We start from the raw sequence: 18,113 nt of genomic DNA on the forward strand, positions 1-18,113 counted from the left end.
CAAGTAATGTAACTCAGAGTAAGAAGAAATCTGTGGGGCTGAGTATGAGGAAAGAACACAGGCATGCCAGGCAGTCCCCATGTATATCACTCTTTAATCCACTGAGAAATTAATTCCTGTTTTTCATGAAAGTTTCATTATATTTGATCTTCTTGGTCTAGTTTCTGTAGCTTTTGCTTTGTCTCAAACTCTTGATCATTTTTGCTTTCCTGAGCTTTCCATAGTTGACCTCCCCCCAGTGCCAGGGATCAAACAGCTACTGCTGAGCCATTTACCTGACCCTAAATTAACACTTTTATATTTCTTTTAACTTTGTATCACTTTTAAAATGTCCCTTAATATTTAGTTTCTAATCTTTCCTATTTATTTTTTAGTGTTGGAACAAAAAATTTTAAACTCAAGGCTTGTTTTTTAAATCTTCCACTACTTTTTTTTTTAAGCTTTCATTGCAGAGATTTTTTTTATTTGTTTGTTTTTTTGTTTTTGGGCCACACCCATTTGATGCTCAGGGGTTACTCCTGGCTATGTGCTCAGAAGTCGCTCCTGGCTTGGGGGGACCATATGGGACGCGGGGGGATCGAACTTCGGTCCGTCCTACGCTAGCGCTTGCAAGGCAGACACCTTACCTCTAGCGCCACCTTCCTGGCCCCAGCAGAGATTTTTTTTGTTTGCTTTTTTATTTTTTTGGGGGGGCCACACCCGTTGACGCTCAGGGGTTACTCCTGGCTCTGTGCTCAGAAATCGCTCCTGGCTTGGGGAACCATATAGGACGTGGGGGGGGCGAGGGGAGAGGGGGGCGGCATCGAACTTCAGTCCTTCGCTTGCAAGGCAGACGCCTTACCTTTAGCAACACTGCTCCAGCCCCATCATTGCAGAAATTTTGATGTTGTTCGTTATTTGGATATATCTGATCACATTCATGTCCATGGAGGTTCTTTGTAAAATTATGCAAATTACATAAATCTCATGTGTTTTCTCGTTATCTTGGTTACTGTATATAGCCTTCACAGAAATGTACATCCAGGAAGTGCAGGATTATTACATTAAATACCTATATTTTTTCAAGAATTCTTTTGGGTTAACAAAGACAACTAAACTAGGTAGAGATTTTTGTTTTGGGGCCACACCCAGCAGTACTTGGGGGTTATTCTTGGCTTTGTGCTCAGAAATCACTCCTGGCAGGCTCGGGGGCCATATGGAATGCCGGGAATTGAACCGGAGTCCGTCCTGGGTTGGCCGTGTGCAAGGAAAACACCCTATGGCTGTGCTATCTCTCCAGCCTCAGATTTTTATATACTTCAAACCCAAATCCACAAACATGAGAAGTCCCCCTTTTCTTTTTAAATATACACATATAAGATTTTATTTCAAAAAGCACAAGAACATTATATAAGTTTTAAATTTACAGTTTTCAAAAGATATCAATATATGCATTATTTGTATAACTTCATCATGGATGGAATTTGAATCAGTGGTATAAACATGTTGCAGTCACTAAATACAGATCATCACAGTGAACCAAAATGCATAATTGTTATGAAATGACAAAGGACCACTAAGGAGTGAGTTCACAGCCCATACACACAAACATAATAAATTAATTACATAGATATGCTTTTCTTCACTGTATCACTAAAATTTCTGCCAACCACCATCAAACATTAGAAAGAAAGAGATCTGGAGCCACCCTGTTGAGTTAGTTCCTCAACATACTAGCCTAAGGAAAATAAAGTGACTTTTTGCTCATTTGTAAGTAAACTTTATAAGCATGATTAAATTGTTTGCAATGGCAAAGGCAATACACTAGGATATTTGACTATAATTAGAAATTCATTGAGCTGAAGGCAGAACATGCTCATTTACAGTGCAGAGATCAGAATCAATTTTAATAAGTAGAACTCAATATGAAATGGGTTCTTTGGCAGTAAGGGTCTGACTGGCCATTACAGGATAGGCCCTCTAGCAGCTTGAGAGCTTAGGTCCAGGGTTCACAAAATGAATATAAAAAGATAGAAATAATAAATCACTTTATCTTTACTAAAGTGGGGCCAACTGATTTGGGCTTTAAGTTAGCACAGTCAGTTGCTTATTCTGGCTTAGACTTACCAGACAACCTACTCAACAAAATTATCTAAGACATAATGGTAAATGTTCATATCATCTAATCATACTGATAAATCAGACAAATTGAATATCGAATTGCCTGATCTTCATCCATCAAGTAGTATAAATACTCTGGAATTCATCTATTTCCTGATACCATCTGAATAATAATTATTCAAGTAGGAATTCATGACTCAGATTCTGATGCCTATTCATTCAATTACTTACAAAATCAACATTTTTAAAATAAAAATGCCCCAAAATCCAACCCCAAATGTGTATCATCCATCATTTCATAAGTTTATTTATTTTTTATTTTTATTGTTTTTTGGTTTTTGGGCCACACCCAGTGATGCTCAGGGGTTACTCCTGGCCGTGCGCTCAGAAGTCGCTCCTGGCTTGGGGGACCATATGGGACGCCAGGAGATCGAACCGCGGTCCGTCCTAGGCTAGTGCAGGCAAGGCAGGCACCTTACCTCTAGCGCCACCGCCCGGCCCCTCATAAGTTTATTTTTAATTGTTTAGCTTTTGCTGAACAAACAGTAGGAAAACAGACTCTTATGTAAGATAGTAGTCACCAAAGACATGATAGTTTTCAAATGCTTCCATATTCCTAGCTAACATTATTCCAGAGAAAACAAAATCTAAAATAGAAGATTTCAAGTTATCCTTTTCTGTTTTATAGCATTGGTCCTTTATACAAAAATTTAAATTCAAATCCCAGTTAAGTCAATATATAGGTTTAGAAGAGCTCTATGAGTTACAAACAAGATGTTATACAAACAATAGGGTAATTACATGGCTTTTTTGGGACAGTTTATATTAGTCATAGAGCCCAAGTTTATGAAATGTTTGCACACAGACAACAATCTGTCTTACAAAAACATGAGGTTATATATATAGAGAGAGTGGGTTTAAATTTGACTGTTTAATTTTCAGCGGTTATCCTTCAATCATAGGGGGTTATCTTTCACCCTCTTTCTATATACTTTATATCAGGCATGTATTAGATTTCAAAAATCGAAGAGGAAGAGACAATTGATTCAAATCTTGAAACTTACTTTTGGAAAATGGGAAGCATAATTCCAAAACACAACAAAGTTATTTGTGTCCAGAAGTGAAGATTACAGGTCCTTTTCCCCATTAAGAATGACTGATAAGTACATTATCCTAACTCATCTTGAGTTTTATAGTTAGGAAGAAAGCTTTTAACACGGCAGACATCTACATTAAAAAAGACAATTTTGTTTACATACAAATTTAGTTTAATTTGGGGGGGCTAGAGCAATAGCACAGCGGGTAGAGCATTTGCCTTGCATGTGGTTGACCCAGGTTCCATCTCTGGCAACCCATATGGTCCTGCCAGAAATGATTCCTGAGCTCAGAGTCAGGAGTAACTTCTGAGCATAGCCAGGTGTGACCCAAGAAATAAAAACAAAAATCACGCAACAACCAAAACCAAATTTAGTTCAATATCTGACTGAAGCAGCGAGTGCCATATTAAGGGGCATTTTCTTGAAAGATAAATAATTTAATCTATACTTCTGAAGCATTTATACTATAAAATGTATTTTTGGGGGTAACTTTCCCAGTTGAAATATACTACAGGCTTTCTGCAGCTCCTCTTTACTGTAAGAAAGACTATCACAGATTACTAGAATCTTCTTAGTATTCAAATGTTAGTTAAACCAAACCTGGTAGGAAAACAAAAAATACAAAATTATGGAAGGACTAGCCAATAAAAGATTCCCACAACTATTTGATGTGGTTTCACTTCTGAGGTGGATAAAATGAAATGAAATGGGACAGATTATGAAAGGGAATCAGTATTCTGGAAATAATTGGGGTGAAAATACTTGGGTTGAACAAACATTTCTTTAGTGTTCTAGAACATAAAAGAGAATAAATCTACTGTATTTGCCGGCGTATAAGACCCCTAATTTTGCAGTTAAAACATAGGTTTAGGCCTATATTTGCTGTATCAGACAGAACGTTCCTGTACTGCAACTGTATGTACCACAGTGAGCCAATCACAACAAGCAAAGGTTCAAAGGTTATACTGTCATAGACTTCCTCTCTGACTCTGGCCAATCTGAGCAGGCTTTTGACAGTGTAGATTCGGGTCCAGAACATTGTCTAATTTGCATGCATCAAAAGCCTGCTTGGACTGGCTGAATTAGAGAGGTGGTCCGAACAGCCTTGCAGTGATTGGTGCAGGATCGAGTTGGAAAATTCTTTTGTGGCAATATTCAGACAATTTTTGTTTAGCGGCATATTGAAACATTTTTCGGGATATATTTGGTGTATAAGACGACCCCCGATTTTCGGTTGACTTTTTTTTTGTTTCAAAAGTCGTCTTATACGCCAGAAAATACGGTATGTACTTTATTATTTTCACTGAAGCATGTTTGCTAACTGAAAGCAATACTCCACTAAGGAATATTTTATTGATGTATGTGAACCTGGACATGAGGCAAAAAGACCCTTGAACCCTTCCCCAAATCTCACAAAGGTCTCCATAATTTTCAGTCTTCATTACTGTCTTCATTCATTATTGTTTCAAGGCAGAGTTGGAGATCATAGCAACTGCCAGTTGAATCCAAATAACATCTGATTTGTTTCCTGGCTTCTAGCAATCTCTTCTATGATGCAGTGTTGTTGCCATACTAAATGGAGCTTGCGATACCGCTCATGAGATAAATGAAGGGGGTTACCCCTCCTTCAGGAAAAGCAAACAAAAAAAAGTGAAATTAAATTAGATACATGCCACATTTTTATTGCCTAAATTAGTCTAAACTCTTTTATTTTATTATTATTTTTTTTATTTTTTATTTTTGTTTTTTGGGTCAAACCCGGCAGTGCTCAGAGGTCACTTCTGGCTCTATGCTCAGAAATTGCTTCTAACAGGCTCGGGGGCTACTGGGCTGCCAGGCTGCCAGGATTCAAACCACTGTCCTTCTGCATGCAAGGCAAACGCCTAACCTCCATGCTATCTCTCTGGCCCCCTAAACTCTTTTTTTTTTTTTTTTTTTGGTTTTTGGGCCACACCCGGTAACGCTCAGGGGTTACTCCTGGCTATGCGCTCAGAAGTTGCTCCTGGCTTGGGGGACCATATGGGACACCGGGGGATCGAACCGCGGTCCGTCCAAGGCTACCGCAGGCAAGGCAGGCGCACCTTACCTTTAGCGCCACCGCCCGGCCCCCTAAACTCTTTTTTTAAATTTGTTTTTTTGGGCAACACTTGGTGGTGCTTAGGCATTACTCCTGGCAGTGCCTGGAGACCAAATGGGATTCCAGGGATCAAACCTGGATTAGACGCATGCAAGGCAAATGTCCTACTCTTTGTCTTATCATTCTAGCCCCTAAATTAATTTGAACTTTTTTTTTAATTGTTTTTGGGTCACACCCGGCAGCGCTCAGGGGTTACTCCTGGCTCTACGCTCAGAAATCACTCCTGGTAGGCTCGGAGAACCACATGGGATGCCGGCATTCGAACCACCATCCTTCTGCATGAAAGGCAGACGCCCTATCTCCATGCTATCTCCTCGGTCCTAATTTGATCATTCATTAATAAGATATAAAAATGGCACTATAGAACCTGATTTTTCCCCCTTTTACAAGGTCAAGTTTATTTAGATATGAATCACAGTGAGCAAATTTTACTTTCTTGTTTTTTTGTTTTTTTTTTTTTGCCACACCCGTTTGATGCTCAGGGGTCACTCCTGGCTAAGCGTTCAGAAATTATCCCTGGCTTGGGGGGACCATATGGGACGCCGGGGGATCGAACTGCAGTTGAGGTCCTTCCTTGGCTAGCGCTTGCAAGGCAGACACCTTACCTCTAGCGCCACCTCACCGGCCCCTTTTTTTGTTTGTTTGTTTTTGTTTTTGGGGTGCATGCCCTCTGGAACCTTGGCAGTGAGCCAGCCAGCTGTACTTGCCAGCTTTTCAAATATAGGCTTAGAGTGATCCCAGATCTAAACAGTGCTGGAAGCCCTTTACCTGCTGCTCACAAGCCCGTCTCTCCTCCCCTACCCCAACCCCAAGTTAGCAAAGTCACCTTCTTAAATGCAATACAAAATAAACTAGAAATGGCCAAGATTCTGCAGAAGGAGGGAGCCAGGCCCAAGGGTGTTTCCGAATCAGCAGAACTTCTAAGAAGGGATTCCAGGTAACACTTGGGGCAAGAGAACAAACAGTACACAAGTCTGTTTTGGGTGGTGATGAATTAGATTTTTATCAGAATACAGAGTATTTTTCTCTAAAAGAAAGTAAAATTTGCGGGGCCAGTGAGGTGGCGCTAGAGGTGTCTGCCTTGCAAGCGCTAGCCAAGGAAAGACCACAGTTCAATCCCCCAGCATCCCATATGGTCCCCCCAAGCCAGGGGCAATTTCTGAGCACTTAGCCAGGAGTAACCCCTGAGCATCAAATGGGTGTGGCCCCCAAAACAAAAACAAACAGAGGGCTTGCTGCTTGGCCAGCTCACTTCTTTTTTGGTTTTTTGGGCCACAGTTAGTGGTACTCAGAAGTTATTCCTGACTCTGCTCAGAGATCACTCCTGGTAGGCTTGGAATAATATGGTGTGCTGGGGATTGAACCCATGTGGCAGGGTACAAGGTGAGCGAATTATCCACTGTACAAAGCTCCCTCCCCTCATTTCATTTTTGGCAATTGTTGGCAATTTTTGTTGATTCACTTGACTTTTAGAGATTGTCATTTCATCTTGAATTAAGAAAATAACTGCACTTTAATGTTTGTATATGACATTTGATGGGATCTCATTTAAATGACTGGTAAGATTTAAAACTTAAAGCAGCATTATTGGGTGCTGTGAGGGAAATGAGGTATTGATGATGATTAGCTTTAGAGAGTATCTAGAGATTTTCTGACCTAATGTTTATCTATGTTTGATTTCTTTTATTTTCCCTTTGCTTTTGATTGTTATTGCACTTCTCAGGAGCTACAAGAGTTGCAACAAGTGGTGCCACTCATGGAGGTCAGGCCCAAACATATGCAAGGCTTGTGTTCTATCCCTTGAACAATATCCTCAGTTCTGGTTTGGATTTCTTTTTTTTTTATTTTTGGGCCACACCCAGTGACACTCAGGGGTTACTCCTGGCTATGCGCTCAGAAATCGCTCCTGGCTTGGGGGACCATATGGGATGTTGGGGGATCGAAAGTGGTCCATCCTAGATTAGCGAGTGCAAGGTAAATGCCCTACTGCTTGAGCCACTGGATTTCAGTTTTTTTTTTTCACAATAGATGTTAGGTTCAGATCTAACATTGAACCTTCAAATTATATTCTGCTATGCAATAGTATTTGGTTATATTTGTCCTTATGATACAACAGGCTTGCTGGTTATCAATAAATATAAAATAAAATCATTCTCAATTTAGTATTACACAGTTTGATTTTGTAGGACAGGGTATTTTGGTCACACCTAGCTTACTTCTGATTCTGAGCTCACGTACCAGGAACGGGGGCAATGGGGTGCCGTATGTGGTGCCAGGGATGGAACCCAGGCTGGCTGTGGGCAAGGCAAGGGTCTTACTCACTGTAATATCTTTCTGACTCTGTTGCAGTTTGAAATACTGTTTAATAGCTAATTCAGTGAATAAAGTTTGGCTCCAATTGTTAATAATGGAGAACTCTGAGATTCTCATTCCTCAGACATTCAAGTATCTCAGTAGGTTGGATACTTTCACATTTCCTAATAAATTAAAAACACTCTGGGGTTGAGTAGAGAATTTGCCTTGCATTCGTGAAGTCCTGGCTTTAAATATGGCACCATAGGGGTCAAAGCAGTGGTGCAAGCTGTAGGGCACTTGCCTTACGCATGCTATAGACAGACCGTGGTTCAATCCCAGACGTCCCATATGGTCCCCTAATCTAGGAGCGATTTCTGAGCACAGAGCCAGGAGTAACCCCTGAGCATCAATGGGTGTGGCCCCAACTCCCCCCCCCCCAATTCTTTGTGCCTTTCTGGAATATTCTAGTTCTATTATATTTAATCATTAATTATTTTCACCAACTAGCTTTTCCCCTGGTAAACCCAAAGAGTATCTCCATATGGGCCAATTTCTGTCGCAATAAAATTTCTAAGTGACTAAAAAGGCTCTAAATTTAAATAGTATGCATATTCATTCTAACAATATAGCAAAGGAGCAGAATTTCAACTGAAAAGATAGTTTCTTGTATATATTTAGGGGATAGCTATCGCTTTACCTCCTCTTTCTCATAAGCCCTGGGTAGTAAATACTCTAGTTCCTAATATCAGTGAAAGATAAAAGTTCAGGATCTAAATATTTTCCTAATTCTTGGAAACAACAAAGGCTAATATAATTGGCTAATAAAAGGTTATTTGTCTTGCATTATCTCCTGGGTTTGATCCTTGACACTCCTCTGGTCTCTCGAGCACCACCAAATGTAGGGTCCCCCACCCCAATAAATGAAAATGATATGATACATTTATGATGGCATCATATATGATCTTTTAAATTTGTAGCTGCTAAAAAAACAATCAATAGTTTACATTTACTTTGTATATTAACAACTATAACCAGCTACATATAACTACATGACTAACACTAAAAAAAAAAAAAGAGAGAGAGATCTTACTTTAGACCAGGGTCTGTTTCTCCATATTCATCCAAGTAAGGAGCTGGATAGGCACACCCTCTGGCTTTGCCTTCAACCAAGACCACTCTGCATTCTCTGATTCTGAAGAAGGAACCAAACAACAGGATATTCTATTAAGCACATCTGTGTCACTAATGGGCACTGTATCAAAGTTTTTCTATTAGAAAAAACATGTATGGTCAATGTATTAAGGATATAATATAAAGCTTATAAAAATATAGAGAGTGACTAAGTTGTTTTTATCTAAATAGAAGGGAAAGAACATTGTTAATTTCATTGAAACTAAGAAAAAGGGCAAATGGAATTAAGGAGATAGAATGAATAATACTAAATATATTGAAGAGAGGAAAGAAATTGTCTTAAATGTGGCACCACCTCTGGAATGGGTGTCTAGGATTATTCTGTTTTGATGTGAGCCTATGATCAGCAGATGCAAGGGAATATAACAGAAAGAACAGAACCCCATCTCCTAATCTAATCCTTGGCCAACATGAAAGTTTAGTGAGAATGTCAAGTCTTTTTCTAGTTAAAACCTCCTAGTGGTGCACATTACAAAAAGCCATTGATATTTATTTATTTAGGGTTTTTTTTTTTTTTTTTTTTTTTTTTTTTTTTTGTTTTTAGGTTACACCCGGCAGCACTCAGGGGTTACTCCTGGCTCTATACTCAGAAATTGTTCCTGACAAGCTCGAGGGACTATATGGGATGCCAGGATTTGAACCACCATCCTTATGCATGCAAGGCAAATGCTGTACCTCTATGCTATCTCACCAGCTCCCGATTTATTTAGGTTTTTGGGCCATACACAGAGCATTCAGGGGTACTCATGGATCTTGAGCTCAGTAATTACTCCTAGCTGGCTTGGGGAACCAAATGTGATGCAGGGATTGAAACTAGATCGGCTGCATGCAAGGCAAACACCCTACTGGCTATGCTATTGCTCTGGCCTCAAAACCACTGATATTTAGAAGACACTTATAGCTAAGAAATAGAAGCATTTCTAGCGGTGGCGCTAGAGGTAAGGTGCCTGCCTTGCCTGCGCTAGCCTAGGACGGACCGCGGTTCGATCCCCCGGTGTCCCATATGGTCCCCCAAGCCAGGAGTGACTTCTGAGCACATAGCCAGGAGTAACCCCTGAGCATCACCGGGTGTGGCCCAAAAACCAAAAAAAAAAAAAAAAAAAAAAAAGAAATGCTTGGGGTTGGAGAGATAGCACAGCAGTAGGACATTTGCCTTGCATGCAGAAGGACGGTGGCTCGATTCCTGGCATCCCATATGGTCCCCCGAGCCTGCTGGGGCAGTTTCTGAGTGTAAAGCCAGGAGTAGCCCCTGAGCGCTGCTAAGTGTGACCCCCCCCAAAAAAGAAAAACTAACAAACAAAAAAAAAAACAAGAACAAAAAGAAATGCTTGTGGACTTTCAGAACTAGTACAGTGGGCAGGGTGCCTGCCTTTCATAGTTAACCCTGGTTTGATACCCAGCACCACATTTGACCTCCTAAGCCTGCTGGGAATTATCCTTGAGTACAGAGCCAGGAGTAAAACCTCAACTAGTATTGATAGGTGTCCCCATTCCCTGACGAAACAAAATAAAAATGCTGTGTACATGTGAAAGAAGGAATACTACAGAGAAAAATTATAAAATAAATACTGAGAGCTGATAATTGGGGCGGGGGGTTGGGTCACACCTGGCAGCACTCAGGGGACCATATGGGATGCCAGGATTCGAACCACTGTCCTGCATGCAAGGAAAATGCCTTACCTCCATGCTATCTCTCTGGCCCCCGAGAGCTCAGAATTTATTATAGTGATTAGGGTAAATGCGTGGGTCAATCACTGGAGGTACTCAATATCTCCAGGGTGCCCACGGTGTGTGCCCACGGTGTGTGCCCACGGTGTACCCCCACATCTCAGGGCCTGATCAGTAGCACATCCTTCGGCCTTAGCACAAAACTACTAACTAGCCCAGTTAGCTATCATTGGAAGTAGCCTCAGTCCCATTGAGCACTGCTAAAAGAGCCTCCCATTATAATATAGTCATGATTATATATTCTTTTTATTTATTTTTGTTTGGTTTTTGGGTCACACCCAGCTGTGCTCAGGGCTTACTCCTGGCTCTACACTCGGAAATCGCCTCTGGCAGGTGCAGGGACCATATGGGTTGCCGGGATTCCAACCACCATCTGTCCTGGATCGACCACATACAAGGCAAACACCCTACCACTGTGCTAACTCTCTGGCCCCATGATTATGTATTCTATAGTGATTAATTAAACAGGGAATATGAAATAAAAGCGCACACATTCATTTGATCCCTCCCTCCTCTTTTTTTTTTTTTTGCCACACCTAGCAGTGCTCAGTATTTATTCCGGCTCTGCACTCAGGAATCCACTCCTGGCTGTCTCAGGGTACCATATGTACTCCTCATATAGAATTTATCACTTCTTAGGCAACTTGTTTCTGTTTTCATAAATGTAAGCATGTATTGTACTATTGTTATTGTACTACTGTACTGTTAGTAAATCTTTTGCAATAGACCAGGGGAAATAAAGCTGGCTGACAGACAAAATAAAAATATTAAAAGGAAAATTTTACACCTGTTTTTAAGATACATTTATAACTCTAAACTCTTTCACTTATGTATCTCAGCATATATATAAAATCAAAGTCATCAATATAAAGTAAAATATAAATATGTAAGAGGATTTATTATATGCACAAAAGATATAATGTCCACTATAATTATCTAAGGCTTTGCACAAACAGTGAACAGAATCTTGTTTTTTTTTTTTTTTTTTTTTTTTTTGGGGGGGGGGGGCACAACTGGCAATGTTCAGAGGCTACTCGTGGCTCTGTGCTCAGGAATGGCTCCTGGTGGGTTTGGGGGACCATATGAAAAGCCAGATAGAACCTGGCCAGCTGCATGCAAGGCAGTGCCTACTCACTATGCTTGCTATAGCTTTGGCCCTGCAATAGGTTCTTAAATGCAATCCCATGTGAATAGCAGGTCTATAGTCTTTGATAAAGCATAAGCTACTATTCTGCAAAATGATCTACAAAGTGGATCCAAATTCCTTATCCAAGTTCATTATAAAGCTTCTTGATTGCTTACTACTCACTTCAGAAAAATGCAAACTCCAGCTCCACACTGAAGTGCATGGAAAATGCAAGCTCCAACCTCTTCTCCATTCACAATTTCTTGGCAGCAAATGTTCTGAGAACACAGGATTGTCCCACAGAAAAGACAAAGGACAGGGTGTTTTCGCTCATCATCTGCAGACCGTGGGCACCTAAACCGGGGGAAAAAAAACAACAAAAGAAAACAAAATCAAATTTGACACAGAAGTGACTCTCATTCTGGCTATGTGTTCAGAAATTGCTCCTGGCTTGGGGGACCAGATTGGATGCCAGGGGATTGAACCACGGCCCATCCTAGGACAGCCGCATGCAAGGCAAATGACCTACGGCTGCGCCAATGCTCCAGCCCCTCAAGGGATCATTTTTATTACAGACTACTGTGTAACAAAGAAAGCATTATTTTTCTATAAAAATGTTGATTATAGGGGCAGGAGAGATAGCATGGAGGTAAGGCATTTGCCTTTCATGCAGGAGGTCATCGGTTCGAATCCCGGCATCCCATATGGTCCACCGTGCCTGCCAGGAACAATTTCTGAGCCTGTAGCCAGGAATAATCCCTGAGCACTGCCGGGTGTGACCCAAAAACCACAATAAATAAAAAAAAAAGTTGATTATAGCAATGTAACTGATAAATATATTTTTATGTTTATATAATATAATATAATTATATTATATAATATTATAATATTATAATATTATATAATATAATGTCTATATAATATAATAAATGCATATAATTGTCCTTTTCATCTTGACCAAATTTTTTTTTGTTTTTGTTTTTGTTTTTGGGCCACACCCAGTGACATTCAGAGGTTACTCCTGGCGCTGTGCTCAGGGGTCATTCCTGGCAGTGTTCGGGGGAATCATATGGGATGCCAGTTCAGAATGACTAACATTCTTCTGGGATCCTCCTATGATGAACAATATGACATTCTATATCATAATAAAATGAAGTTAGTACCTACTTATTAACTGTCTGTGGCAGTATTACAACCTAAGATTAAGAGAATCACTGTATTTAAGTATAGCACTTTGTGAAATCAATTTAATTTTTGAAGACTAAAAGGGAGTGTATGACTCAATCATTTCATTTCTTTTTTGGTTCTTGGGTCACCCTGGCAGCGCTCAGGGGTTCCTTCTGGCTCTGTACTCAGAAATCGCCCTCGGCAGGCTTGAGGGAACATATGGGATGCCGGGAATTGAACCACTGTCTCCAGTGTTGGCCAAATACAAGGCAAATGCCCTCCACTGTTCTATCTCTTCAGCCCCCAATCATTTATTTCATTTTTCATTAGTTGGCTGACCTTAATCAACATAACAGAAACAGGAAAGAATCAAACACCACAAGCAATTCTACTCTTTTTGTGTGTGTGAAGGAATTTGAGCCACAGTAGTCAGAACTCAGGGCTTATTCCTGGTTCAGCATTCAAGAATCACTCCTGGTGGTGCTTAGGGGGATCACCTGCAGTGCCAGGAATAGAACCCAGTACAGCAGCATGCACCTTAATTCTAACTCTTAACAGAGATTTGAAAGAGTCTGGCTTTTATGACTCAGTGATGGTTATAATTAAATAAATTTTTCCTAGTCACTCTATACGAGTAAAACACTATTTTTAAAAAGTAATTTTTAATTGAGTCACTGTGAGATAGTTGATGTTTGAGTTTCATTCAGACAATGTCCCAAACCCATCCCTTCACCAGTGCACATTTCCTGCCACCAATGTCCCCCGCTTCCCTCTCACCTTCAACCTGCTCTCCACCCTCCTGACTACCTCAGAGAACACTTTAAATTCTCAAAATTATAGAAACCTTCAATCCCTGTATTTGTTCTTCAATAAAAGAAATTGTCCTGCAAGTAACAGGAAATTGTTTGCTTTGTTTTATTTTGTTTTTAACTTATGACTAGGGACTACTGATAATCACAATAGGCACGAAGGTCTAATCATCAGAATTACTATTCAAGACAATGAATCAGAATTACTATTTAGTATCTTTGAAACAACACGTAAGACCATTCAGATTTACCGAGAGCTATAAGACAATTTGCTAAAGTTTGACTTTTGCACAATGCTTGGCCACATCACACTTCTAATCAAGCTTTGTAAACCATGCATACCATTTGGAAAAAGGCTATCTTGTGATCAGGATATCACTGATGAAGTCTTGAATAGGCTTTGAGATTACCCACGTACTTCCTTTATCAATCTGGTCGGATATGGACGGTGGCAAAATGCCACCTGATTTTTAAGAATACATAATTTTGGCTTGTTATTTTCAAGACACAGCATATGTGATTCAGATAATATATTTATAAATCAATGGCTAAAGCAGAATTGGCACTTAGTAATGTTTCACTGGTGAAATATTTAGACTATTCAAAAATAAATCACATTACATCATAGCAAGGTAAATATAGTAGAACAAAAATGCCCACTTTAAAAGACATTTCATCATGTAGAGTCATATATTTAAGATCATGATAATCTTTTACAAAACTAAATTTTTTGTGTGGTTTTTGGGTCACACCCGGCAGTGCTCAGGGGTTATTCCTGGCTCCAGGCTCAGAAATTGCTCCTGGCAGGCACGGTGGACCATATGGGACGCTGGGATTCGAAACGATGACCTCCTGCATGAAAGGCAAACGCCTTACCTCCATGTTATCTCTCCAGCCCCACAAAACTAAATTTTACAAAAAAAATTTTAGTGAGTACAATGTGATTTTCTTTCTCATAAATATTTATTATCCAATTAAATTTTTCTAAGTGATCATTAATTTGGAAAGTGGGGGAGGTCTCCCTAATGTTTTTGGGGTCACAAAATCTACTTCTAGCAGTTCCTGGGGAGATGTATGCAGGCCCCGTGCATGTTAGGCATTTGTTTTAGTGTCTGAGCTATCATCACATAGAACCACGATCAGTAATTTCTTATTTTTTGTTTTTGGGCTGTATATGCAATGCCTAAGTGTTACTCCTAGCTCTGCTCTCAGGACACTACTATCTTACTGCCCCCCCATCAGTAACTTAAAAACAATTTTAAACTTTAATTTTTCTGAAGTAATCACAGTGCCTACAAAGATTACCTGGAAATTCTCATCTCTCTAGTCTAGTATCTAAGCTTAAACTTGAGTCACAATGCTGATACCTGCTTTATCCACTATAAAGAGTAGCTTTTAGAGAAGATGCTGTTTGGAGAGCTACAGAGCTGTTTCAAAGGGCCGGGTGCATGCTTTCTATACAAAAGCCCACATCTCACATTCAAACCCTGGCACTATGTGGTCCCCTAAACAGCACTAGATGCATCCCAGACACACTGACATTTTGGGAGGAAGAGTTCTTCAGTATTCAATTGATATACATGGTCACCACACTGTAATGTTTGCACAAGTGCTTATTTTTTTTCAAGGCTAGAGACTGAATCCAAAGCTTCATATCACTCATGTAGCTGAGCTATACCCCCAGCCTGTGTTTAAAGACACACTTTATGACACTGAGACAAAAGAAAGCAGAACTGTCCAAAGAAATGGAAGCAAAGATAAACAGATGGGACTATATTAAGCTGAGAAGCTTCTGAACTTCAAAGGAAATAGTGAATAGGATACAAAGGCCACCCACAAAATGGGAGAAACTGTTCATCCAATACCCATCAGATAAGGGTCTCTATATCAAATATATGAGGTACTGACAGAACTTAACAAGAAAAAAACATCTAAGCCCATCAAAAGATGGGGAGAAGAAATAAACAGACCCTTCCTCAAAGAAAAAATATAAATGGCCAAAAGGTACATAAAAAATGCTCTACAACACTAATCATAAGAGAGATGCAAATCAAAACAACTATGAGGTACCATTTCACACCACAGAGACTAACACACCTCACAAAGAACAAGAACAATCAGCGCTGGAGGGAAGGTGGAGAGAAAGGGACTGTCATTCACTGCTAGTGGGAATGCCATCTAGTCCAGCCTTTATGGAAAACAATATGGAAATTCCTAATAAACTGGAAATTGAGCTCCCATATGATCCAGCTATACCACTCTTAGGGATATACACTAGGAGCACAAAAACAGAATACAGGGGCCGGGAAGGTGGCGCTAGAGGTAAGGTGTCTGCCTTACAAGCGCTAGCCAAGGAACGGACCACGGTTCGATCCCCCGGTGTCCCATATGGTCCCCCCAAGCCAGGAGCGATTTCTGAGCACATAGCCAGGAGTAACCCCTGAGCGTCAAATGGGTGTGGCCCAAAAACAAAACAAAACAAAAACAAAACAAAAAAAAAACAGAATACAAAAACACCTTCTACACAGTTTTCAGGTTTTTTTTTTTTTTATTATGGTCACATCCTGCAGTGCTCAGGCGTTACTCTTGGCTCTGTGCTCAGAAATCACTCCTGGCAGACTCAGGGGACCATATGGGATACCAGGAATTGAAACAAAGTCTGTCACGTTGGCCACGTGCAAGGCAAAAGCCCTACCATTGTACTATCTCTCTAGCCCTCTTCTGTACACTTAATACTCATTGCAGTGCTATTTACAATAGCTAGAATCTAGAAACAACTCAGATGCCCAACACTAGATGAGTGGCTAAAAGAACTGAGATACATATACACAATGAAATACTATGCAGCTGTTGGGAAAAATAAAGTCATGATATCTTCCTATACGTGGATGGACATGGAAACTATTATGCTGAGTGAACTAAGAGGGAGATAGACACAGAATAGTCTCACTTACCTGTGGTACTTAAGAAAAATAACAGACTTACTGTAATAATACTCAGAGACAATAGATACGAGGGCTGGAAGGACCGGCTCATGATATGAAGCTTACGACAGAGAGTCATGAGTGCAGTTAGAAATAAATACACTGGGGCCGGTGAGGTGGCGCTAGAGGTAAGCTGTCTGCCTTGCAAGCGCTAGCCAAGGAATCCCCCGGAGTCCCATATGGTTTCCCCGAGCCAGGGGCGATTTCTGAGCACTTAGCCAGGAGTAATCCCTGAGCATCAAACGGGTATGTCCCCTCCAAAACAACAAACAAACAAAAAAAAACAAAACAAAAAAAAGAAATACACTGACAACTATAACGACAATGATAGTGAATGAGAGAAATAGAATGCTGTCTTAAATACAGGCAAGGGCGGGGGGAGTGAGAAGGGGACATTGGTGGTGGAAATGTTGCACTTGTGAAGGGGGGGGTGTTCTTTTTTTTATAACTGTAACCCAACTACAAACATGTTTGTAATCATGGCACTTAAATAAAGATATTAAAAAATATATAGACGGGGCCGGTGAGGTGGCACTAGAAGTAAGGTGTCTGCCTTGCAAGCGCTAGCCAAGGAAGGATCGCAGTTCAATCCCCCGGCGTCCCATATGGTCCCCCCAAGCCAGGGGCGGTTTCTGAGCACTTAGCCAGGAGTAACCCCTGAGCATCAAACAGGTGTGGCCCAAAAAACAAAACAAAACAAAAATATATACATATAGACATGTATATTATTTTATAAGATTATTTTATAATTATATAATATAAATATTATATTATACAAATATTGTATTTATTATATATTATATATTATAATTATAAGAGATAATTTTAAAAGTGCTACTAGCTTATGAAGTTTGAGTGCAGTGTTATCTAAATGAGTAAATGTGAGGAACACACTGATCTGTATGTAAAAAACTATTTTAAAATAGTTTTAAAAAGTAGAGGGCTGAGCAAAAACACAATAGGTAGGGTGTTTGCCTTGTATACAGAGCCAACCCAGGTTTGATCCCCAGCATCCATATGGTCTCCTGAACCTGTGAGGAGTACTTTCTGAGCACTGTGCCAGGAATAACAAACCCTTAGTACTGCCAAGTGTGGCTCCCCAAACAATAAAAAAAAGAAGCCATAAATAATTATTTTATATATTATATAATATATATTAATATGTTATTTATATTAATAATTAATACTAATTACTAAAATATCTGTGTGGTTTTAAAAGTTTTTTTTTTTTGGTTTTTGGGCCACACCCGGTGACGCTCAGGGGTTACTCCTGGCTATGCGCTCAGAAGTCGCTCCTGGCTTGGGGGACCATATGGGACGCCGGGGAATCGAACCGCGGTCCGTCTCCTAGGCTAGCGCAGGTAAGGCAGGCACCTTACCTCCAGCGCCACCGCCCGGTCCCGGTTTTAAAAGTTTGAGGAGGGATGGCAGAGATGATAGTGGAATATGGAACTCCAGATTCAACTTCCCTACTGAAAC

At 40.2% G+C, this 18,113-nt stretch overlaps 1 protein-coding gene across 1 annotated transcript in view; it reads right to left on the reverse strand.

Annotated features, from left to right (window-relative positions):
* Positions 1 to 4,480: 4,480 nt before the first annotated feature.
* Positions 4,481 to 18,113, reverse strand: part of UBR1 (ubiquitin protein ligase E3 component n-recognin 1) — a 152,732-nt gene continuing 139,099 nt past the window's right edge. Inside the window, exons 45-47 of the mRNA XM_049782441.1 lie at positions 11,858 to 12,028; positions 8,720 to 8,821; positions 4,481 to 4,822 (exon numbers count right to left, since the gene is read on the reverse strand). Coding sequence (XP_049638398.1) covers positions 4,681 to 4,822; positions 8,720 to 8,821; positions 11,858 to 12,028 — 415 coding nt within the window. The 3' untranslated portion in view covers positions 4,481 to 4,680. The remainder of the gene's footprint in view (positions 4,823 to 8,719; positions 8,822 to 11,857; positions 12,029 to 18,113) is intronic.

Source organism: Suncus etruscus, chromosome 10 (genome assembly GCF_024139225.1).
Source record: "Suncus etruscus isolate mSunEtr1 chromosome 10, mSunEtr1.pri.cur, whole genome shotgun sequence".
Classification (NCBI taxonomy): Eukaryota; Metazoa; Chordata; class Mammalia; order Eulipotyphla; family Soricidae; genus Suncus; species Suncus etruscus.